The sequence below is a fragment of the Solanum pennellii genome, chromosome 10 (genome assembly GCF_001406875.1).
Source record: "Solanum pennellii chromosome 10, SPENNV200".
NCBI lineage: Eukaryota > Viridiplantae > Streptophyta > Magnoliopsida > Solanales > Solanaceae > Solanum > Solanum pennellii.
Window position 1 is genome coordinate 4471417 of NC_028646.1, and position 23751 is coordinate 4495167.

The 23751-nt window shown below is 36.2% G+C and overlaps 3 protein-coding genes across 5 annotated transcripts; all 3 read left to right on the forward strand.

Annotated features, from left to right (window-relative positions):
* Positions 1-1372: 1372 nt before the first annotated feature.
* LOC107031865 (uncharacterized protein At1g01500-like) lies at positions 1373-6125 on the forward strand. Of its 3 annotated transcripts, none has more exons than XM_015233354.2 (2): positions 1373-2265; positions 5290-6125. In XM_015233354.2, the coding sequence occupies exons 1-2, from the start codon at positions 1588-1590 to the stop codon at positions 5518-5520; spliced, it is 909 nt and encodes a 302-aa protein (XP_015088840.1). In that variant the 5' UTR covers positions 1373-1587; the 3' UTR covers positions 5521-6125. The 3 variants fall into 3 exon arrangements, 2 of the variants coding, with proteins under 2 accessions (XP_015088840.1, XP_015088841.1); XM_015233355.2 differs by having other exon boundaries at positions 1376-2265; positions 5293-6125; XR_003574856.1 differs by lacking the exon at positions 1373-2265 and adding an exon at positions 2272-2882 and having other exon boundaries at positions 5293-5432.
* Positions 6126-11402: 5277 nt separating this feature from the next.
* On the forward strand, positions 11403-12410 carry LOC107002007. Its single transcript, XM_015199942.2, has one exon. The coding sequence runs from the start codon at positions 11576-11578 to the stop codon at positions 12218-12220; it is 645 nt and encodes a 214-aa protein (XP_015055428.1). The 5' UTR covers positions 11403-11575; the 3' UTR covers positions 12221-12410.
* Positions 12411-12717: 307 nt separating this feature from the next.
* LOC107032651 lies at positions 12718-23215 on the forward strand. Its single transcript, XM_015234237.2, has 5 exons — positions 12718-12780; positions 12872-12934; positions 13040-13085; positions 13177-13232; positions 22714-23215. Exons 1-5 carry the CDS (start codon positions 12718-12720, stop codon positions 22810-22812), a joined length of 327 nt encoding a protein of 108 aa, XP_015089723.1. The 3' UTR covers positions 22813-23215.
* Positions 23216-23751: the final 536 nt, after the last annotated feature.

Consider the following 23751-nt stretch of genomic DNA (forward strand, 5'->3'; position numbering starts at 1 on the left):
AATTATAGTTTCTTAGTCCAACTCTATTAAATTACATATGGTGCAAGGTTGATTCAACAAATCTAGCTCATATTAATAATTATAGGGAAAAAAGATAAATATATCCTCGAACTATCATAAATGATACACAGATGCACCCCGTCATATTTTTGGGACATTGGTGTCTCTATTGTCCAAAAACTAGAGCATATATATTCTTTATACTTACAAACATACACAAGTCATAATCTCATCCACGATCGGACATTTATTAAATATCGAATCAACGGATAAGATTATGTCACGTGTCCCTATTTAGTCTTCCGTTAGAGTGAAGGACACATATGCTCCAATTTTTGGACGACAGTGAGCCAAAGACACTGATGTCCCAAAAGTACGACGGATGGTATATGCATACGATTTACGATAGTTTGGAGGTATATTTGTATTTTTACCCATAATTGAATAACCAACGGGTAAAATTATCCACTCTTCGTGCGTGAATTTAATATAATAATAAATTTAATATAATAATATTTGTTAAATAATACGTAAAACCTATCATTCATTAAAATTAAAACACCATATATTTTAAATATAAGATTACGTAGTAACAAACATTAATAATAAAAAAATTATAATTTATAATATCTTATCATTTATCCTTAATGACATAAACATAAATTTATGACTATAAAAGAAGTTTCAACATCTGCAGCATAAGTAATGTCACTGAGCAACTCAACAGGAGCAAATATACGAATATTTAATTGTGCATAAGAAAAAAAAGAAGAAGAATAAGAAGTTCAAAATTTTCGTTGTTTTAAGATGAGAGAAAATCTCTCTATTTATAGACAACAAAGGGTAGTGTGAGTAAATGTTTGTTGTATCTTATTGAAAATGTCACAACTATTTGAAAAAGTTATCATTCTTTGGAAAAATCACAATTTTTTTTTATAAAAATCACAACTTTTCATAAAAATCGCAATTCTTTACTAAAACTACAACTTTTCATAAAAATCATAATTCTTCATTGAAAATACAATTTTTCACAAATGTCTTACTTTTTTTATGAAAAGAATACTAATTTTGAAAATAAATACTCCATCCGTCCTATTTTATGTGACACTTTTCACATTTTGAGATTCAAACAAATCTATCTTTTACAGTAAGTTTTTCATATATCCTTTTGACACTTTGAATTATCAATTATTATGACTTATAGTACTATATACGTAGTTTACAAATATATAAATTTTATTTTGAAAAATTTGAAAATTCAATATGCAAATGTCCAATTAAAATTAAATTGTTTGAGTTTCGAAAACGAAATATGAATTTGTGGTGACGCCACGACCGGTATTTTAGATTGAGAAGGACAAACATTTCCTTAGCTCTTAAGTTTTTCCGTTGACCCCTCGTAAAATAATGGTAGCTTTTAATCCTTTCTCTCCCCATGTTCACACATAACGAAACATCTACACTATTTCTCAACCGATCCATTTGTGATTTTTATGGATCCTTAACCTCGAATTTTATTCAATTCTCCTTGTTAATCAATGATCAATTTCCTTCAATTTTTGTAGATTGAAGAAAAAATTGGGATTAATGGGTAATCAAGGCCAGGATATGTCAATGGCAATCTACAAAAACTCGAATTTCACCGGAGGTTGTTTGGAAATCCGATTGTTTTATGTACGTATCACGCCATGCGCGGTTGATACCGTACCGGACCACCTCATACTCCGCCACCTCCGCCGTGAGATGGGGGTAACGTTAGAGATCAACAGTTCGCGTATTCCGGCTAATGATACAGGCATCACAACCCTCCGACGTGATCGGGTTGATAAGGAATCGTCGGAGGTAACGTTTGTGAGCACGGACAGCGTTAGGGTTTCAGGGCCGGTGGAATTTGAGGTACATGAGAATGAAAATGAGTTAATACTTTGTGGGTCGTTGGAGAGAGTAGAGACAACGTGGGCTAATGGTAATGTTTTAGAGAATGATTCGAGGAGTGGATGGAGCATGGATTGTTACACAGCAGCATCATTTGGGAATGGTGGATCAGCTTTTTTTCAGCCTAAATTTGGGGTTTCTTTGCCATCAATCGAGGTATACATAGCGGGTTGTTGTTCAGGTGTCCCTGTGATTCTATCAAAGACAATTCAGGTCAGCCCGAGAAGGAAGTTACCTAGGCAGGGTATGTTGGATGCAATTCCAGAGGATGAGGAGGTTGCGAAGGAGCAGGGGAGCTCGAATGGATTCGGACGACAAATAAAACCATTGGTAATGCAATTTTACCTTTTATCCACCTTTTCCGTGATCAGAAAGGAAAGAGGGATAACATAACTCTATTTAGATGAAGTTAATAATGCTATTGCTGTGGGAATGTTCACCATTAGATGGAGTAGCAAGTAATTTCACTAATGTGGAATTCCGTTTGGTAATGGCTTTGGTTAGGTTCTTAAGTTGTTGTGTTTTACCCAGGTGACTATAATCTAGTGATGTAGCACTTATCAAGAAAACTAAAGTTTAGTAATGTAGCACTTCCGATATGAAGATAAAGTAGAGCTGTACTAAACCTTTAGTAGGGAACACCAGTTTAAGGTACAGATGAATTGTCAAGGCTTGGCTTGACCTTGTGTGCTCAATGTGCAAAAAAGATGGATCTCTTGTGCTTTACACCCATAATGTCTTAATTTGGAACAACACTTTTGCCATAGACAAAAAAGAAAGAAGCTGTTGCATTAACTTTATGTTTCTTCAAACGACACCACTGACTGCTACCTCCTCCACAAGTTTGAGCAAGTCTACGTTGTTAAGCATCAGATAGCATTTTTTCATACAAGTCACCAGTCGCACATCTTTAAGTTTCACCTGCTCTAAGACCAGAAAGTGATGCGGTAAGGGTTCAAATACCTTAAGAAATGCTAATTGTAAGCACATAAAATGGAAACATTAAGTGAGAAGAAACAACCATGAAGACTGCTTACAACACATTAAAAGATCATTATTATGTTCCTTGTATTTTTGTGTGAACAGAGATACATGGACAAGGGGCTAGTTTGATATATGCCGTGGATGACTCGTTTTAGTCATATACAAACTTTTACATGGATTTAACATTTCTTCTTGTAGTGTCAGAACAAATGATGGAATAGGAAAGCACTATTCAAGTATTTGAGATGCTCAAACAATACTTGTTTGAGAAGTACATGACTCTTCACTCGGCCAAGATCTAGTTTTTTGAAATGAGAAGATGATGGTAAAGAAAACAAATTTCTTAGTAAGCTTGACACAGGACTGCTCATTATTCCTCATCCCCACTTCCGTACAACGTGATTATCCTGAGTTATACATTGTTTATATAGTAGCTTAATTGGACTTTGGATTTCTACCACCTCCCCATCCTAAAAAATCTTCCTGAATCTCAAATCCCCAAAAGACTTCTCCAATTTGTGAAGTTTTAACCCATTGGATTGTCATCTCCTTCGGGCATGAAATTCTGAACATGTTTGGGAAAGTAATGCTTATAATTTTATCCCTATACCACTTGTGTCTCTCCCTAACCTAATCCTGCTCCCATCCCATCCCAAACCTTGAAAGACATATTTGCACTATGTTCTTTCCATCAGTTACATACTGCTGCACAAACCACATCCATAAGGCAAACTGATACTTTTGTTCTTCATCCCCCTTTTGTGGTCCCATATTTATCCAATATCCCCTCCTTTCGAAAAATCTTGTTCCTCGGATCCAAATGTCCCTAACCATTTCCCAAAAAAGCTTTGTTGAATGCCCTTAGAAGTTAGATTTAAAACCTCATCTCCACTAACAGTATGAGTTGTGACGATCTACCACCTTACCAAGTGAAGCTTCTTTGTCTTGTCTGACAAACCCATAGGAAGATTCTTTGAAGCCTTTTCATGCAGGGATACTCAATACCATGCCCTTAATACAAACTTTTTCCCCGCTTTGGACAAGTATCTTTTTTTTGACATCCTGCAAGCTTCTTCTCAACCCTTTGCTGTGCCGTATTCCAGGTTGTTCGATTTTTGTTTGAAGTACTCAGTGGCAAGCCATGCTAAGTGGTGGGAAGAGCTCCAAATCTGATCTTTGTTTGAAGCATGCACCTAGTGGCAAGCCACGATAAGTGGTGGGAAGAGCGCTAATTTTACAATTGACACAATGCTAAAACCTTTATATCCTCCACCTCTCCATTGGTATGATCCCATATTTTCCAAGGTTGATCTTTAAGCCTGACACTACCTAAAACTATGTTAGCACTTATTGCAGGCATTCTAATTGGATCCTGTCAGCATCATAAAAAGCCATTGTGTTATCCGCCAACAATAGATGTGAAACCTTGATGACACTATTTTCACCACCACACCGGAGAAACCTGTCAAGTAACTAGATGCTCAATAGCTCCATACCTAGAATGAACAAAATGGGAGCTAAGGGATCTCCTTGCTTATGCACTCTCGCACTTATGAAAGAACTGCTCGTGTCGCCCTTCACAAGGACTAAGTACCTGAGAGTAGAAAAACAATGTGCGATCCGTCTAACTTCCACATTCCATCTTCATTATTGTGAAGTCCGGGCACTCCTAGTTTACATGTCATAGGCCTTTTTGTGGGGTCCAACTTGCACAAAATGCCATTACGCCTTTTTTCTAGAATCAAACACTTCATTAGCCATCAATAGTCAATACTGCATTTAGAATTTGTCTTCCCTCCACAAAATTATTTTGTGATGTGGATATGGTTTTGTCCAAGACCTCTTAAGTTCTTCTAAAATGCTTGTCAGTGGAGCCTTTGATGTGCAGACAGTAATCTGTCCCCTCATCCCAAAAGCTGAACAAATTATAACATAAAATTTTACCCTGCTTTAGATTTGAGAGATCATTTCATTTCCGTCTCTCTCTCTCTCTCGCGCACGCGCTCTATTTCTTTTCCATTCTTATCTCTCCCCGAGTCTCTAATTGAGCTTCTGTCTCTCTTTCTTCTCATTCCATCTGATGTTATTTCTTCTTATGTTTGTCTCTTCCTTCACGATTAAGTTTTAAGTACTCTTAATTTCTTATTGACTAATTGATGTTGACATAGTTAAATGATCGATAACTATGTGCTCACGAAAAAGTAGTTTTTGAGTCAATTTCTTATTGACTAATTGATGTTGACATAGTTAAATGGTCGATAACTATGTGCTCACGAAAAAGTAGTTTTTGAGTGCTGATCAAATGACAGTGTAGTTTACCTGTTTTTAAGAAATGACAATAAGTTTGCTTATAATTACTGCATGTTTTAGCAGACCACAGAGGATATGGACGATTATGAGGTGGAGCAGAAGGCTGGATATGGTTTCTATTCAGACGACATGTACCCTGGTGAAGATGGTCAGCTCACCTGGTTCAACGCAGGAGTGAGGGTTGGTGTTGGGATAGGCCTCGGCATGTGCGTTGGTGTTGGAATTGGGGTGGGACTACTTATGCGTTCATATCAGGCAACCACTAGGAATCTCCGGAGGAGGTTTTTCTAGGCTTCTAACTTTCAGTCATAGTGAAATGGACTTCTTGACTGGATTCTAACTACTGGAAAAAGGACTTTATGGTCATTAAAGTAGGTCTCATCTTAGTGGCAGCAGGCAAAGGGAGACCCCTAGTGCTGCAGCTGAAGAGTGGTTACATATTAGGTGGTGTGAGGCTGTAAGGCAATACAATATCCTTGTACAGAAGCTGCAGACGACGTTCATCCAAGGATCATCTGTCTTGAGATTATACAAAAGCCCCAGGCTGAAAATCGGTGTTAATGTGTTCATATGCTGTATTTAAACTTGAATATCTCGTATACATGTCCTTTTTTCCTTCTTTTTTTCTTTCGGGTTGGTTTACTCCATCAGCTTTGCTGTTGGTGTGTGCTGAAGTTTGTTATTAAGGTTAGCTTTAAGAGAGTTTACAATGCGGCCTACAATTTTGGTAGTTGCAATAGGTGCTTCGGCGTTACAAATTTAGTTTGTAAAAGTACTCGGCAAATTGTTTCTATAACAGCTTGTTTTGGAGGGTTGTAGCATATTGTTGTACAGATGTATCGTGTTGTATTGCATTGTATTACTTTGATAAATGCTTTGTTTATTAGGTTGCGTCATTTTTTCGTGGTTAGATATTGTGACCCATCAGCAATTTCAACAACTCTAAATGACAAGGAAAGGAAATGAGAAAATAAGGTAATGGTGTCATCATCAAATATGATATTTTTTTTATGATTACACAATAATGATTTAATACTCCTAAGTCCTAAGTTTTAATCATATGCTCTTGTTTTTGTTAAATCTTCATTTTAGATGGTTGAATAGACAATTTTTTTTAAAAAAAATTAAGATGCTCTTTCATAGAATAGGAAAAACAACAAGGCAGGTTATAGTCACCCAATTAATGAATTTATGTTAGATAAAGAAAAATCACATTTTTTTAATACAATAAATTGTTAAAAGATACTATTCAATTGAAAGTTATGGACTATCATCAATACGATTATAAAAAACCACTTACCTAGTTATACATGCGAGTTTTAAAAGAAATGAAATATTCAATTTTATATTTGTGTTTTTTTTAATAATATATAAATAATATAAATCCTATCGATAAAGATGAATTCTTTTGTAAAATCCAAACCAAGAACAGTTACTTATGAAATATATTTTGTTAAAACATTCATCTTTTGTGAACTTCTTCTCCATTGATTCAGAGTAGAGCAACTTCGCTGGCGATTCTTCTGCTTCCTTTGTTTGGGTAAGTCCTTCTCACTTCACTCCATTTTCAGTTTTCTAGTCTTGACGTATTTGATAAAGTTGTGGTACATGACCATGCGATCACCAGTTCTGAGAACAGTCTTTTGTGTCTTCTCATTTAGTAGAAAATGACTTAACTTCTTAATGATGTAATTCTTTTGCTTCTACTTGATTGGTAATGTATCTGCTTTCCATGTGATAATGTCTTGTGTGTTCTGGTGATTTTGTACCGATAGGTTACCACTCAATATTCTGAACATTTCTATCAATTTTTTTTGACAAAGATAATGTTGTATTCATCAGCATTAAGGATATGCTGGAGACCTCCAAAAATTGATTTCCAACAAGAGGAAAAACAAAGAGGCTAAAGATTACAAAGAACCTATAAAATTCAAAATTTGTGCAACTTCTTCTATCCATTCCTCTTTACGCCAAAAATAAGAAGTAGTCAAGTACTTCCATTTGACTTTCTCTATTGAATTTGCTTTGTTATCATGGCATCTGCTATTTCTTTCTTTCCAAATACACCACCAAATGCATGATGATATTATACTCCACCACTTTTTCTTAGATTTTCTACCTCCTCTGCTGATCCAACAACTAAGTAGATCTGACGTATGTTCAGGCATAGTCCATATGTATGTATTAGTCCCAAAAATAGGTTTCACAATTGTGTTGTCACTTTGCAATGGAGGAACGAACAGTTGTTGGTTTCCTCAGTCTCATTACAGAGAGAGCACCAAGAGGCAATATAGAAATCCCTCCTTTTCAATTTCTCATTAGTGGAGCATGCTCTTGTGGTAACCAACCAAGAGAAACACTTTACCTTGGTTGACACCTTGCTCCTCCAAATCTGCTTCCAAGGACCAAGCTTGCCACCAGGGTGCTCCTTCACCGCCTTAATATATAGCTTGTTAACAAAAAGTCTTTCATCTCTAGAGTGTTTCCATCTAATAGAATCTTTGTCTGCAGATAACCCATTAAAACCACGAAGAACATGTAATAGCTCAGCCACTCTTCCAATCTCACAGTCATTTAAGTGCCTTCTAAACACAATATTCCAACCCTGAATAGACCATATACCTCAGCCACTGTTTCTTCCGGATTGGTACACAAGGAGAATAGGTCATGAAATAAGACCATCAGTGCCTCATTTCCATTCCAATTCTCTTTCCAAAATAGGATTTTCGTCCCATTTCCCACCTTGTAGACTATGTTTCTACTTAGATCAGGCCACAAATTTCTTATTTTTCTCCAAGCTGACACCTTATAAGTGCTATTCACAGAGTTGGAGACCCAATTTCCATTCAATCCGTACTTGTTGACTATCACCTCCCTCCACAGTGCCTCTTCCTCATTGTTGAACCTCCATAGCCATTTTGACAAGAGACTTCTATTCTGCAACCTCAAGTTTTTGATTCTAAGTCCACCAGATTGTTTATGTAACTGTGCAGTCTGCCGTTTGACTAAATGCAAATCCTTCCCTTCTTTATTCCCTTTCCACAAGAAATCTCTTCTCAGTTTGTCAAGTCTTTCTTCCACTTTAGCAGGCATAGGGAATAAAGACATAACATAAGTTGGAAGAGAGTCCAACATAGAGTTTATTAAAGTGAATCTCCCTCCCAAAGAGATATACTGAGCTTTCCAATTAGCCAATTTCTTCTCTGTCTTTTCAATTATGTTGTCCCAAATTTCTAGCTCCTTGTGATTGTGCCCCAAAGGCATGACCAAGTAAGTAGTGGGAAGATGATCTACTTTATACCCCAATATCCTCGCTAGGCTCTAAACTTGAGGGACTTCTTTCATTGGAAAGATGCTTCTTTTCCTCCAATTTATTGATAAACCCGAGACTGCTTCGAAAACCACCAAAGTCATTCTTTTAAAGGCGACCTGTTCCGCCTTGGCTTCACTGAAAATAATTGTGTCATCTGCATAAAGCAGATGGCAAATCTGCATTTCCCTTCCTGAAGAATTGCGGACCTTGAAGCCTTGTAACCAATTGTTTTGGGTAGCTACTCTCATCATACTATTATAGCCCTTCATGGCTAGGATGAAAAGGAAAGGAGAGAGTGAGTCTCCCTGCCTTATCCAAGTGATCTTAACATTTCAAATTTAACCAGTTGTAATCAATTGAAGCTTGTTTCTTTAAATCCAGGTCTGTCAAGTAATACTAGGATGTATCATAACTTCATTAATGATGCTTATAATAACTAATATGGAGTAATCTTTTGTCCTCTATCTTGGTCCTCTCATTATGTCCAATTTCTAGAAGGGTAACTCTTCACCCACTCTTTTCAATAACTTTTGAGTTCTGTATTGTCAAAAGTATATCATGAAACTCACTGATATATCAAAGAAAAACTTCAGATTTCGTCAAAATAATACTCCCTACATTTAAAAAAGGATGACCTAGTTTGACTTGGAACGGAGTTTAAAAAAAAGGAACTTTTTAATCTTGTGGTTCTAAATTAAAGTTATGTCAAATGTACCAAAGTGCCCTTTAATCTTGTGATTTTAAACATGCCACGTGGAAAGTTAAAGTTAAATTGTTGCCAAAAAAAGGAAAGGGGTCATTCTTTTGAAACAAACTAAAAAGGAAATAGGGACATCCTTTTTTGACGACAAGGAAAATCCGCAGCCGCTACCCTTTTGGGTGCGCCTTGAAACGGAGGGAGTAACTTTATTTAGACTTTTAGACTAACATCTATTTGAAATGCAACAAAATTTTAGTGCCAAAATCAAGGGGACAAATTAATCGGAAATCTAACCATTAGATACTACAACATACCCAGTGTAATCCCAAAAGTGGGGTTGGGGTAAAGTAGAGTGTAGGCAGACCTTATCCCTATCTCGTAGAGAGAGGGAGGTTGTTTAGAGTGCTCATTAGATGAACTGGGCAAAATAAACTTGCAAACAGTTACATGCATATCAAGATCTATGTTTATGCATGTGGGTATTCGTCGAGGAAGTGCTATGTTTTTTCACTCTGACTTGCATTGCAGCTTTGAGCAAAATCGATGCTGAGAACTCCCAAATTGATGCCCTTTGTGCATTCTATGATAATTTTTTTTGCTCGTTTGTGACTAATTTTGTGCTTTATTTTTTTGATTCCACGGGGATCTGATGCTCCTTGAGTTTGCATATGTTTGAGATCTATGCATTTTACCTTTTGATATCAATAAATCACTCCACTAGGTCTTAATTCCAAAGCTGGGACAGTTATAAGAATCATTTATATCCATTTTGGACCAATGTTGTAAGTTTTGGTAGAGGACGTAAAATAGGGAGGGGTGAAAGATGTGGGAGTTTTGGTTGACTAGCATTGCTCTATCAGTCCATTAGATGTATTTCTGTTTATTATATCCATAGATGCTTTGGCCCTGAAATACAGAATAAAAGTTAGGCTTACGAAGAAACCATTGAAGATTTTGTTACCCTTGAAGGGTTTGTCAGCCTTGCTTCTGTTGCATATGTAATAACCCAGTTCTTAGTAAATCATTTATCAGATAAATATTGTATCCACAAAATTTTTAACTTACAGAAGTAATGTGGTCAGACTACATTAGTGTAACATGGTTACTGAACCTAGTTACAAAATACAAAGATGAAAATCTTCAATTACATACTTTAACCTTTCACTGATTCTTTAGTTGGCAATATTGTAGTTAAAGCATGAGAAGTTGACTTATTTACTTTTTTTGTGGTTATGAAATAAGATTTTGAGTTGTTTTGTAATTTGAGCAATGCATTGGGAAAGTGTCTTTCTGTAGTTTCTCAACTTCTAATATCACATGAAGTCATGAACAGAACAATTTTCCAGAAAAATGAACATTTGGGATTTTCACATATCAAAAGAAAAGAAAAGCACATTTGGCTTTTTAAAGTATTGAATTCATGAATCATTTCCTGGGTAAACCTTTACTAGAAAATCAATGAGATTTTAAGAGGCATCTTATTCATGTATTTCCTTTCAAGAAGTTCAAAGTTATGTTGTTTCTAAATATAAAAAGTGTCATTGTTCTGGAAACGTGCTTAAAAAGAAGATGTGAAAAAAGAGTGTCATATAAAAGGGAACAATCGGTATTAAATAATTTGTTTCTTTAGGGATCGTTTGATCGGGTGTATAAGAATAGTGTTGAATATGGTGTATTAGTAATGCTTTTATAGTTATGCTTGCATTAGTTATGATGTGATTATTTCTTATGCAGTGTTTGGTTTGGTGTATTATAAATAATATGCATCGCATAATTTCTAAAGTATCCTTCACAAATATGGTGGAGAGGATGTGAAAAATGGTTTGAGGGACCATTGTGTCTTTAATTATGCTAAAGAGTGTATTAGTTATACATACCTTAATACCAAATAGAGTATATAATTAATGCTTGCATTAGTTATACATAGGTTGAAAAAGTATACCAAACAAGGTACTAGTAATACACAAAGCTAATACATGCATTATTTTTTCTAATGCACTTTACCAAAGGACCTCTTAGTGAATATACATTTATTGATAGAATCTACAATAGGGGACAAGATAGAGAGAGAGACGAGAAGTGGCTGGTGAGATAATATTAACAAATTTGTGTGATATTTCAAAATTTCCAAGTAAAAAATGAAATATTTATGTCACAATTTCCAAGTAAAAAATGAAATATTTATCTATTTCAAACAACCATAAATGCATGTAGAAAATAAAAGAGCAAAGGTGGGGGTTGGATACTTAAACTCTCAACAACATTCCTATATCAGTCTATAAATAAATGTGGGATTACGACAGGCCATAGGATAGAGAACATTGTTCGTTCTGATGTCGCAGTCGGTGGAAGAGCAGTCATCTGGCAGTGTTTCTGGCCGCCGATGCGCAATATGTTTCGCCACTCGCCCCTTCATCCTCCACCTTCTCTTCTACAGAGGTCTCCAACAGCATCTTTGCACCTCCTGTGTACTAGACTCCCACCCTGGTTCTTTCTGTCCCACCTGTTTCGATGTCTTCCTTCACAACTCTCCTCCCCCTCATCTCCTTGCCCTATGCAAAAAATGCCCCTCTATCTCACACCTCTCTTGCGTCCCTGATGTTGCTTTCGCCTCCAATGATTACTTGTGCCCTCCTTGTTCTAACCCTAATTTCACTTTCTTCTGTGTTACTCCCAATCGTGCTAATAATGCCATTGAAATTAACCTCCATTTGGCTAAACAGTTGGTTGCCGCTGCTACAATTGCTACTGAGTCGATCCACAATGCTGCCGCTATGGCAAGGTATAATGCAGAGATTAGGGTCAAGGAAGCTTTGGTAGCTAAGGCTGAAGCTGCTGAAGTTTTGAAAAGGTTCAATAATCTTTTGAACAACCATGGTCATCGGTTTGGTAATGATGCGGGGGGGAGCAAGATACATGAAGAAGAAGGATGCTCCTCTCGATTTCCAAATGCAGATGATGATACCTTTGTTGATTAGCTTAATTAGTTATCTCTGGATGCAGATGATGATACCCTTGTTGATTAGCTTAATTAGTTACAATTCTAAATCAATGTTAAGGTTTTTCTTGTTCTTTTTATGTTATGTAGCTGCTGGTATCTTGCAACTTCACTCTATTTTGAATGCTTGTCTATTTCAAGGGTTGCTTTTGGCTAATAGAGGAATTTGAATTATTCAATCAACTGTATCTAGCTTCTTGTTTATGCCTTTCTTTCATTTTACATTTTGCCTATATGAGTTCCATTAGTTGCCATGTTTTGTTCACTGTTGTTTTCCTATTCATTACTAATTTGTTTTGCTTCACTTGAGCCCCGAGGGTCTTTCAGAAACAACTTCTCTACCTCCACGAGGTAGGGGTAAGGTGTGCGTACAATGTACCCTCTCTAGACCCCACTTTGTGGGATTTCATTAGGTATGTTGTTGTTGTTTACCTGGCAATTGGAACTATAAACTAGGTCAATAGAAGTTTGCGAGTGATGGGGGATGTCAAAGACCAAATAGATGGAGCAGAATATTCAATGCCATCTTTCAAACAGGAAGTTGCGTTCACATTAAGGTTTTTTCTTATCGTTTAATATTTAAATTGTAATGCAGAGCTTTGCATGTATATTTGCTATTTTATTATTACAGGAGGGAGTTGTTAAAATTAAATATGGAGGAATCATTCCAAAGAAACCACCTTTAATCTTTGAGGTAGTCGACCAAGTGGCATTACCATGTGCTACATTGCTTGTGCTTGGAATGTCCGAGTGTTTGGTCAAGTTCTCTCTGTTTTAAGTAACCCATATTTGCTGTTAGGATCATGTGTGTGCTTATTTTGATTCTGCTGATTGGGATCTTGGAAAGGTAGTGGTCCACTTTATAGTCTCACAATTTTGTTAAGTTGATGCTTATATTATGGTTATCACGTAACCCTTAATATGGTTCATGATCACAACAAGGCATAGAGAAGCCCAAAGGGCCACTTAAGGCACTTCGGCCAAAGTTTCTGGTATTACATCAATTCCGTTCCATCTCTTTTCGCCTAGAGTTGTTTTTGATAACCATTCTTTGGTCATTCTGCTGCAAATTTGAACCCTTAAAGTACATTGTTTGATAGGTTGTTTTTTCTTGTGAATTGGTCAATGCTAAAAGACATCACTTCCTCGGTTAAAGCAATGAAGTAATGGCATTGTCTCCTGAAATTAATGTTCCAGTAGTTGTTTACTGAGGCATTTGGATTAAATACTAGTAGCAAATTCAAATATCATTTGGCAATCTTCTTTTGAAGTCCTGATGCCATTCCATTTGTCTAGCCAAAAGAAGGTCTTGTCTCCATTCCCTACCTGTACCCTCACGTTATGATACTCTTCTTGTCCAAGATTCGTAGTGCTCGATGCAGCCACAAGAGAAAGATAATCTTTGAATTTCCTATTGTAAAAATCATTCAGATAAAAAATTTGCTATAGCATGCAGGAACACATTGTATGTGAGTATTTTACTGCAAAAAGTAAAGAAAAGAACATTTAGTTTTAGATAGTAATGCATGGCAAAACAATTGTTTCTTTTAAAACACGGATAGAAAAACACGGATAGAAGTAGTATAATCTATTAAAGGCAGAATTTTTTTGGGGGGGGCAAAAGTGGTGCAGAAGCTTGAAGCTTATGGATGACTGGATGAATACACAATATTGTATAGGGTTTCATGCCAAAGGGAATTATCTGTTCAATATGTTAGGGGGACACAAGGGGATGAAACTTTTTGGTATTGGAGGTTTAGGGGAATTTCTAGGACTGGAAGGTGACCGAGTTTCCGAGATTGCTAAATTTACTCCAAAAGTAATGTGAGTCAGTTGACAGACCTGATGCTTTGAGTGGGAGTTGGGGAATGACCAAGTGTTTTCTGTCAAGTTCCTCTATGAGAAGCTTTTGGTGCATGTGGAGGATATTTTTTCATATAGTGCAGTATGGATACCAAAGGTGCTGAAGAAGATTTGCTTCTTCACGTGGTTAGCTACTAGGGGGTGATTTTGACGGTAGATAACCTTAGGATTCGAAATGTTGGTTTTCCTCTGTAAGGAGACTGGTTAGGATATGTATCATAGTTTGTTACTTTGCAAATTAGTCATGAGGTTATGGGAGGATATGTTTACATGGTGTGGCATCACTTAGGTAATTCCTAAATATGCGAAGGAATTGATGTTTAATTGAAAGAATGGATCTAGGAGAAGAATGCACAAGACAAGGAATGTCACTCCTCTAGCTCTTACCATCTGGACAGGGAGGAATATGAGAGCTTCTGAAGGAGTGGAGATGAACTCTGTTCAATTTAGGAGTAGTCTCCTATCCTTTATTTTCTTTTGGTGCATATAAAGGATTGGGTGTGTTTTGGAGAGAATTATATTCTGCAGGTATCTCTTTTTTGGTATATCTCTTAAATACGACCTAGCGACCTTTTATTATAAATGAAAACCTAAAATGATTTTTTAAAAAAAGACAAGGAAAAACCTCTTTTAAAGGATTTTAATACGTTTGTAGAAGCAATAGATTATGCTAGAGGAATTTTTAGGTCCAAATTTATGCATGCCTTGTAAACCCTGAATCAAGACATTGAAATACATAATTCTTTTTTTTGAAACCGGTAAGATTGTATTTTTCAGCATTAAGGGCATGCTGGTCTCCACCAAAAAATGTCTTTTGCAAGATTCCTATCAAATCTACAATCTGGTCTGTATCTACTATACACAACTGTTTACACCAAAAAAGTAAGGATACTATATAATTCCATTTGACCTTGTGAACGGAATTGGATCTAATTCAAAAACATCTACCATCCTTTCCTTCCAAACTGACCACCATATACATGATGGTATTAACCCCCACCATCTCTTTTAGCTCTTGCTGCCTCCTCTCCTTACCCAGCTCTTCAGCAACTCTGATGTATGTTCTGGCATTGTCCAATTTAGATTTGAAATGCAAAGAAATAAATTCCAGACTTGCTTGGTAAAGTTACAGTGCAAGAAAAGGTGATTGTTTGTTTCTCTTGTCAAATTGCACAAAAAGCATCTGGGAGCCATTTGTCTACCCTTCTTTGTTTGTTTCTCCTGTCAAATTGCACAAAAAGCATCTCGGAACAAGCCCTCTTTATCACTAGCCAGGTGAAACATTTCACTTTTGTAGGAATGTTCCCCTTCCAAAAATAGTTCCATTGATGGTTTTCATCTCCTGCCATCAGTTGGAGACCTCTTCTGTAGGCACTTCTAACTGTGTAAAGACCATCATTTTTGTGTCTCCATAGCATCCTGTCTGTGGCATTTGTGTCTATTCTCGTTTCACCTAACTTCCCTAGTAACTCTGCAACCCTTTCCACCTCCCAATCATTGACAAATCTTCTAAAAACTAAATTTAATACCTTTTCTGTCCAACAATCATTTACATTAGCATCAATACTTTCACAAATTTGAAAGAGATCTTAGAAGAGATCGCTAAGGGAGGATTGTTCTATCCAAATATCCTTCCAAAATCTAGTTTTATTGCCATTTCCCACCTTGATAAACAATTCTACTTCCATTTGGGGCCACAAGTTTCTGATTGTTCTCCATACTCCCACACCATAAGGTTCAAGTGTGTTCTCCGTACACCAAGGGCTTAATTCAACATACTTAGCTTTAATCACCTCTTTCCAGAGAGCACTTCCCTCCCCAATGTACCTCCACAACAACTTTTTCAGCAGACTTTCATTTTGCAATATCAAGTTTCTAATTCCCAACCCCCTCTCTATCTTTGCTAAGGACATTGGAATACATAATTCAAGTATGTAAGTTTGAACTAGTACAGACTCCGCTTGTCCATATCTTTAAAAAATGGATGTGATGAGGTGGGTCTTTATTCCCTCGTGAATACAATCAGTTTTACTATATCAGGATTAGATGTTAGTCTTGTACTAACAGTAGGTGATATGGACAGCAAATTTGTTAATGGTTGACATGTTGCTGAAAACTATATATCAAACTCCTGAAGCCAAAGACCAACTCAAGGAGAGCCATTGAGAGGAGACACATAATTTTGAGAAAATGAAAAGTGAAAATAAAAAATAAATTAAACAGACATTGAAATTTCTTTTTTGACAATGGATAAACATGTGGAGCAAGTAGAACGGCAGAAAGAAAGAGCAACCCCACAAAATTCAGATGATTCAGTGACTTTGCACAACTTAGACACGCGAATAAAGTAACGAGTAGGTGAGTAGGTGTCTGGTTGGCAGATTCTGCGGTGGTGATGGAGTACCCACTCGATGTATGTTAGGAGGTGGGCTCAACAAATTTGGAAGGGCATCCCAAACACTCAGGTATACGGCATGATCCAATTCCTATTTGAGTTCCAGTCAAAGAATTAGGCAGAACATACTCTTATGGGAGAATGGTGGAGTCGCAGGGTAAAACTGAAGCTAGACTGGTGATCGCTGACCAAAGAGTCCTCCCAAAAGACACAAGGTTTGATTGGTTTTGGGTTGGAATTCTGGGTCTTCCACTTCAGCTATGGAGCAAAGAGGTTATGAAGATGATAGGGAGAGTATGTGGGGGTTTGTTGGAGTATGAAGAAGAAACAAAATTGAAAAATCATTTAAGATGGGCTCTTATTACGGTTAGAGGTCCCAAAGAAAAGATCCCTTCATTGATCGAAGTTTCTGACGACGGTCTCATCTGCAAACTTTCAGTATGGGTTGAAGCGCCAGTGACCTACAGGAGAAAAGAGGTAGATGATAGTCCTTCTCGAGGTGTCAGTATTGCATCAAAGACAGAAAAGGCTAACATTGTTGTATTGGGGAGGTCAAACTTGAGTATATATGGAAAAGGGAAAGATACGAAGAAGAATTTGCAAAGTGATGACAATTGGGAGTTGATTGTTTCAGCACTGGGAGGAAGACTAGACCAGCCCCATTGTGGTCTATGCTGACAGAGACCTTCAAAAATTGATGATAGCCTAGATATAGCAGACATACTTGAAAAGCAAACTTATTGGCTCAATAAAATATGATCAAACTGGGTAAACAATTTGGAGCCAGCTTCAAGAGGTGTGAGAAAGAGTTTCTCTTTGCTTATGAAACTAGATCGAAGGAGAGAAAAAGAGTTGAAACGGATTAAGCATAATACCAACGACAACAATTCTGCAATTTTAGAAGAGGCTAGGAACTTGATCTTTTATATGAAACTGAAGGAGGGGAGACCTAGGTCCAAAGGAAGAAATCTAACACTTCCAACAATGAAAGCAAAATGGATCTCTTGAAATGTTAGGGGGATTAATGTTTAGTGTAAACGGGATATTGTCAAAAATCTAATTCACCAATGGAGGGCACGTGTCTAGACTAAGATAGAAAGGCCAGTAGATAGTATCTTGCAAAGCATTTGGAATAACAAATGAGTTGAGGAAATGCGTTTGGAATTTTGATTCTTTGTATAAAAGAGTGGATTTATGAATTGATGGAGAGTGGCTCTAGTGTATTGCAAGCAAATTCCACGGGTTAATGAAGATCTTACTTGAATCATCTGTTCATTATATGCTGATTACAATATAGAGATAAGAAGAGTATAATGGGTTGAGTTGACTGCTGTTAGAAGCTCTCTCAATGGGCCTTGGGTTGTCTACAAGGACATTGTCATCAAGTATCACATAGAAAGAGCACATTGTTATAGAAGTAATGGGGAAATGGCAGGATTTTCATCCTGTAGTGAATATCTTGAACTGTTAGACCCTCTTTTATTTGGAGGGTCTTTTACTTGGAGAAGAGGCGACAACCACGGAATTGCTTCCAGGATAGAAAGGTTTCTTCATTGTGCATAGTGGGAGGAAAATTTTCTACACATCAAGCAAAGCTTACTACAAAAACTCGGGTTAGATCATAACCCAATCTTGCAAACTTATGGAGATTGAGAGCTGGAAAAAACCATTAAATTTGAAACATGGTAGATAGAAGTTGAGGGATTCAGGAGAGTGCTACTGGGTAGTGGGGATAATTCTATGTAAAGGGAAGGCCTGGCTATCTTTTGGCTGAAAAAATAAAAATGCTAAAATGGACGTTGAACGAGTGGAGTAAGAACAACAGAGGGAACTTGAAATAGAGAATGGAGGATATTCTAAACCAAATTCTCTAGCTGGGAAGCAATTCAAGAACACAGAAATCTCTCTAATGATGAACTACTCTAGAAGACACACTTAAATTATGGAATTCGAGCAAGTGGCAAAGAATGAAAAGAGAGCCTAGAAATAGAGATTTACGGTACAACGATTGAATCATGCGCATACCAAATATAGACATATAATTATTGCAGTTCACAATTATGGATTTTAATTGCATAACAGTCTAATCATCTCAAATGAAGAAAGGATCTAGTTGCAGAGACCATTTGAAAAGGAGGAGATTTTAGAGTGTATCAAACTCTATTCTATGGAGCAGGCCCCTGTCCAAATGGGTATCCTCTGAGCTTCTCTCTATCCTTCTAGAATTAGTAAACCAAGATAGCATAAACACTATTCAGTACTTTAACACCCATTAGGTCTTTGAAAAAACTTTAATGCTACTTACATAACATTGATTCCCAAGAAGATAAGGGCTTTGGAACTGAAGGACTTCACACCAATCAATTTGGTTGGTGGAGTGTATAAGATTATTGCAAAGCTATTGGCAGAAAGGTTGGAGAGAGAGAAATGGGAGGTGTTATGAAGATAGATCCAATTCCAAGTTACTATTATAAAAAAAGATAGATCCAATTCAATCCAGAAAGTTAAATGGAATTGTGCAATATCTTTCTACTTTTGGTGTAAAGAAGTAGGTTTAGAAGATATAGATCAGTTTGTAGATTCATTAAGATTTCTATAAGTATCTTCTTTTCTAGTTGTTTTTTATCTAATACTATTTGATAGTGTCCAGCATGTCCTTAATGCTGAGGGAATACACATTTAGCAGTTTTTTTTTTTATAAAAAAAGGTTGGTCTTATGTGTAAATTAGACATAAATAAAGCTTATGATCATGTAATTGGGAATTCCTTATGAGCATCCTTAGACTTCTGGGAATAAGTTGAGATAAGTTTTTGTGTTAAGACTATAAGGTTCTACGCCCTCATTAACAGAGAACCTGCAGTTTTCATTCAATCAGACTTAGGCAATATTATCCCTTGTCTCCCTTTCTCTTCATTATGGCAATGGAAAGATTTGATAGCATGATGAGAATTACAGTAAGCAACAGGTGGATTAGAGGGTTTCAAATTGGTGGAATGAATGGGGAAGATATGGAGATCAGTCACTTATTGTATGCAGATGACAGAATAATCTCTGTGAGCCAAAGCTTGAGCAGTTATATCACATTAGAGTGATGTATTTGAAGTAACAAGAGGTTTGAAGGTCAACTGGGACAAAAGCAACCTCTTTCCTATCAAGGAGGTAACTCAGATTCATCAATTGGCAAATATTCTAGGTATTAGAGTGGGGAACATGCCAACCACTTATCTTGGTATGCCATTGGGAAGAAAACACACAGCATAGGAGATCTGGGATGGATAGTGGAGAAAACAAAGAAAAATGTAGCTAGGTAGAAAATACAATGCTTATCACTTGGGCCTGCAGGTAGACTTATCTAATAAATTCTGTTTGAGATTCTCTTCCCACTTATGTGATGTAACTGTTTCGTACATCAAATTTTGTCAAAAGTTGGACTCTTTGAGAAGAAATTTTCTATGGAAAAGATGCAAAGAAGGGAAGGGAAACTGCTTGGTAAAGCGGAAAACAATTTCACTTAGCAAGAAGAAGGGTGGATTGGGCATCAGAAACCCAAGATTACAGGGTAACAGTCTACTGATGAAGTGGCTTTGGAGTTTGGAGATATAATAGTGAGGAGCAATCTTTACGTAAGGAGGTTTATGTGATGTCACTGTTCCGTACATCCAAATTTGTCAAAAGTTGGACTCATTGAGGAGAAATTTTCTATGGCAAAGATGCAAAGAAGAGAAGGGGTACTGCTTGGTAAAGCGGCAAGCAATTTCACTTAGCAAGAAGAGGGGTGGATTAGGCATCAGAAACCCAAGATTACAGGGTAACGGCCTACTGATGAAGTGGCTTTGGAGTTTGGAGATATAATGGTGAGGAGCAAGCTTTACGGAAGGAGGTAATTAAAGTAAATCTTAGGGAGGCAAGCTCTTGGTGTACAGAGACAGTCACTGATCTCTATGAAGTAGGTGTTTGAAAACCATTAGGGCCTTGTGGCCTATGTGCAGCCAAATCTTAACCTAAAGGTTGGTGGAAATGGTAACAAGATAAATTTTTGAAAGGAAGACGGGTAGACCTTTCACCCATTATAGAGTCTTCTCCAGATTTGTTCAACATTTGCAACAATCCAGAGGCTAGAGTAGGTGAATGTTGGTCCCCTCAAGGGTGGGATCTGTCCTTCCAAAAGTAATCTAAATGATTGGGAAGTGGAAAATGTGGCTTCATTGTTGAGGAACTTGAGGGGTTCAGTGGCTTTAAATCATATTCAGATAGAATTATTTGGAAGCATAAGAAAGATGGTTGAAACACTCTCTCAAGAACCGGTATACCAGACTGGTTACCGAATCGGTTCCTAGTTTTTTTAACCGGTTGAACCGGTTCGGTAAGAACCGGTTCCAGACAGGTCCGAGACAGTAAGCACCGGTTCACCCGATTTATTTATTTTTTTAAAATTTTCAATTTTAAACTTTAAATTCAATAAAAACATTAAATTCAATTTCAAACTTTAAATTCAATATTAAGTTCAATATAAAGTTTAAACTTTAAATTCAATTTCAAACTTAAGTTTTATATAAACTTTTAACTTTAAATTGAATTTAAAACTTTAAATTCAATATAAAGTTTAAACTTTAAATTCAATTTCAAACTTAAGTTCAATATAAACTTTAAACTTTATATTCAATTTCTAACTTTAAATTCAATATAAACTTTAAAGTTTAAATTCAATTTCAAACTTAAGTTCAATATAAAGTTTAAACTGTAAATTCAATTTCAAACTTAGTTCAATATAAAGTTTAAACTTTAAATTCAGTTTCAAACTTCAAATTCAATATAAACTTTAAACTTCAAATTCAATTCCAAACTTTAAATTCAATATAAACTTCAAAGTTTAAATTCAATTTCAAACTTTAAATTCAATATAAACTTTAAAATTTAAATTCAATTTCAACTTATATAACCTTTAAAGTTTCAATTGAAATTTTTAATAATATAATATTATTAATTAATAATATAAATATATAATATTATACAATAATTAAAATAATGAAAATTAAAAAAAAAAGGGTAAGGGATGAACCGGTAAGACCCAATTTTGAACCGGTCCAACCCGGTTCCTAACCGGTCACTAACGGACCGGGCAGAACATGTTGGATTTTTTGGTAAATCCGGTCTCGGTAAGATCCGGTACTGGTACAGGTTCCAGTAAAATCGGTTCGGTTGATCCGGTCCTGTCCAATAGCCAGTCTTAGTGCTTACAGAAGAGAAATATTAATCTTAATGAGATGCAGCTGTATCAATGGGATTATATCTGGAAAGGTCAGAATCCTACCAAGGTGAAATGCTTTACTTGGTTGGTAGTGAAGAGGGTTGGCCTCACTCAGAATGTGCTACAAAAGAAAGGAAAGGTTCGACATGTGAAAAAGAGATGCACAGATGCCTTCAATAAGGAGGTGTGAGAAGTCGGATATGATGGGTATGAGGAGAGTAGAGGTAGCGCTAGGTCGAAGAAGTACTGGAAGAAGATGATTAGATAGGACATGACCCTAGATATGAGGATATGGAGATTGAGGATTAGGGTAGAATATTAAAAGGTAGTCAAGTGTTGTCTAGTTTCTCTTATTGGTATTATTATTTATTATTATTACTCGCATACTATCTTGTTCTTCGATTTTAGTATTACTTGTTGTTTTCTTTACTTTAGTTTTCGTCTTATTTGTTGTTGTTATTGTTCTCTTCTTCATTATGTTCAACAAGATTGAATGCCTCACTGTTGTATTTCCCTTTTTATACTTGATTTGACTATACATACTTGAGCCGAGTGTCTATAGGAAACAACTTCTCCCTTCACAAGGTAGGGGTAAGGTTGTTTAAACACCATCTTCCCCCAACCTCGTTTGTAGGACTATACTGAGTATGTTGTTTGTTTCGAGTTTCATAAGATACAACTGTATCTTCTAAGTATGTATATAAAAGATATCTATACCTGATGTTAGAGAGGCCTTGACAATGTAGAACAATATGATTGTTAACATGTTATATTTGGCGTCATTTTAGGCTCCAACAACTGTTCAATATTTATTTTGTTTTTGAATTTTGGATGTATAAAATGTAATTCGTGATGGATGAGGAGTGACATGACCTCCATGTAGACCGTGTTTAAGTTTACAAGCGTTTACCATTTGCTTTGTGAGCATCATCATTCTGACAATTCTTCTAAATTTTCTTAGTTTAGACAACACAACAACAATCGAGATACCACAAGTCTCCTTGTGCTCCATCTGAGGTTGAAGGTGTTTTTCTTTCTGTTCTACCCATTCAGTTTGGTCCTTGAAATTAACTTAATCTTTCAAGAAGTATGGACATGATTCAAGGATTTACAAAAAAAAAGTTTTAAGGGTTGGAGAAGGTTGTGTAACTATCAAATTCGACTTACGTTAATTTTTCATGATTTATCACGAAACGTTGTAAGCCTTACTGTCTTTATCTCCCTCTACCAGATGGAAAATAATGCCCCATTTGAGGATGTTACTGCAAATGAATGAGCAAGTGATTCTCTAGTTTGTGCTTGTGATGTTCTTGTTATATACATGTATGAGCAATTTCTGTTCAGGGTTAAGAAAACAATATTAAGGATAAAGATGTGTTTTCATCTTTATTTGAGGCAACCAAATGAGTGTTTGTTGGCTTTTTGATGTGTTGTAACATTAACTCTAAGAATCGCTATTGCAAGTGTATCGAAGCCTATGCTAGTTATTGATATCGAAAAGTAAACGATCGACCCTTCTTGCTACTACTTACTATTACTACATAGATAGTCTCCTTTTATATGAAGATTTTTATTCTCTCCTTACTAGCTTCAAGGTCAAAGCAGGTTTGGATAGAATAATAGAGGTGTGTGCAAATTGTACAAAGATCATCATAAAAAGATTTTTTACACTAATAATACAAAGGGAAACCGAATCAAGCTTTTGCGGAAAGCAAAACAAACAAATGGAGCTAGGAGTTTCTAAGTGATAAATTCGTGAGGAGTAAATAACTCTAAAGTGAAATTTAAGGACAAGCTACACATAACCCCAAAAATATGAAAATATCAACTTTTGGCTTTGCAATATTTTTCCCCGATGCTGGAGGTATTTCTGGTCATTTTCTTGTAACTTAAGATGTTGAAGGATAAAAATTATAGGCCACCACTTTGAGGGACAAAAATTGAAGATCATCCTAAAATAGAGGCATTTATGTGATTGTAATTTCAAACTTGAAATAATGTTTT

Bases quoted from the DNA above. Each gene is read 5' to 3' on its own strand.
- LOC107031865 (XM_015233354.2), top strand. From the start codon at position 1,588: ATGGGTAATCAAGGCCAGGATATGTCAATGGCAATCTACAAAAACTCG. The intron at 2,266-5,289 runs GTAATGCAATTT...TGCATGTTTTAG, and splicing joins GACGACAAATAAAACCATTG to CAGACCACAGAGGATATGGA.
- LOC107002007 (XM_015199942.2), top strand. From the start codon at position 11,576: ATGTCGCAGTCGGTGGAAGAGCAGTCATCTGGCAGTGTTTCTGGCCGC.
- LOC107032651 (XM_015234237.2), top strand. From the start codon at position 12,718: ATGGGGGATGTCAAAGACCAAATAGATGGAGCAGAATATTCAATGCCA. The intron at 12,781-12,871 runs GTTGCGTTCACA...TTATTATTACAG, and splicing joins TGCCATCTTTCAAACAGGAA to GAGGGAGTTGTTAAAATTAA. The intron at 12,935-13,039 runs GTAGTCGACCAA...ATTTGCTGTTAG, and splicing joins AACCACCTTTAATCTTTGAG to GATCATGTGTGTGCTTATTT.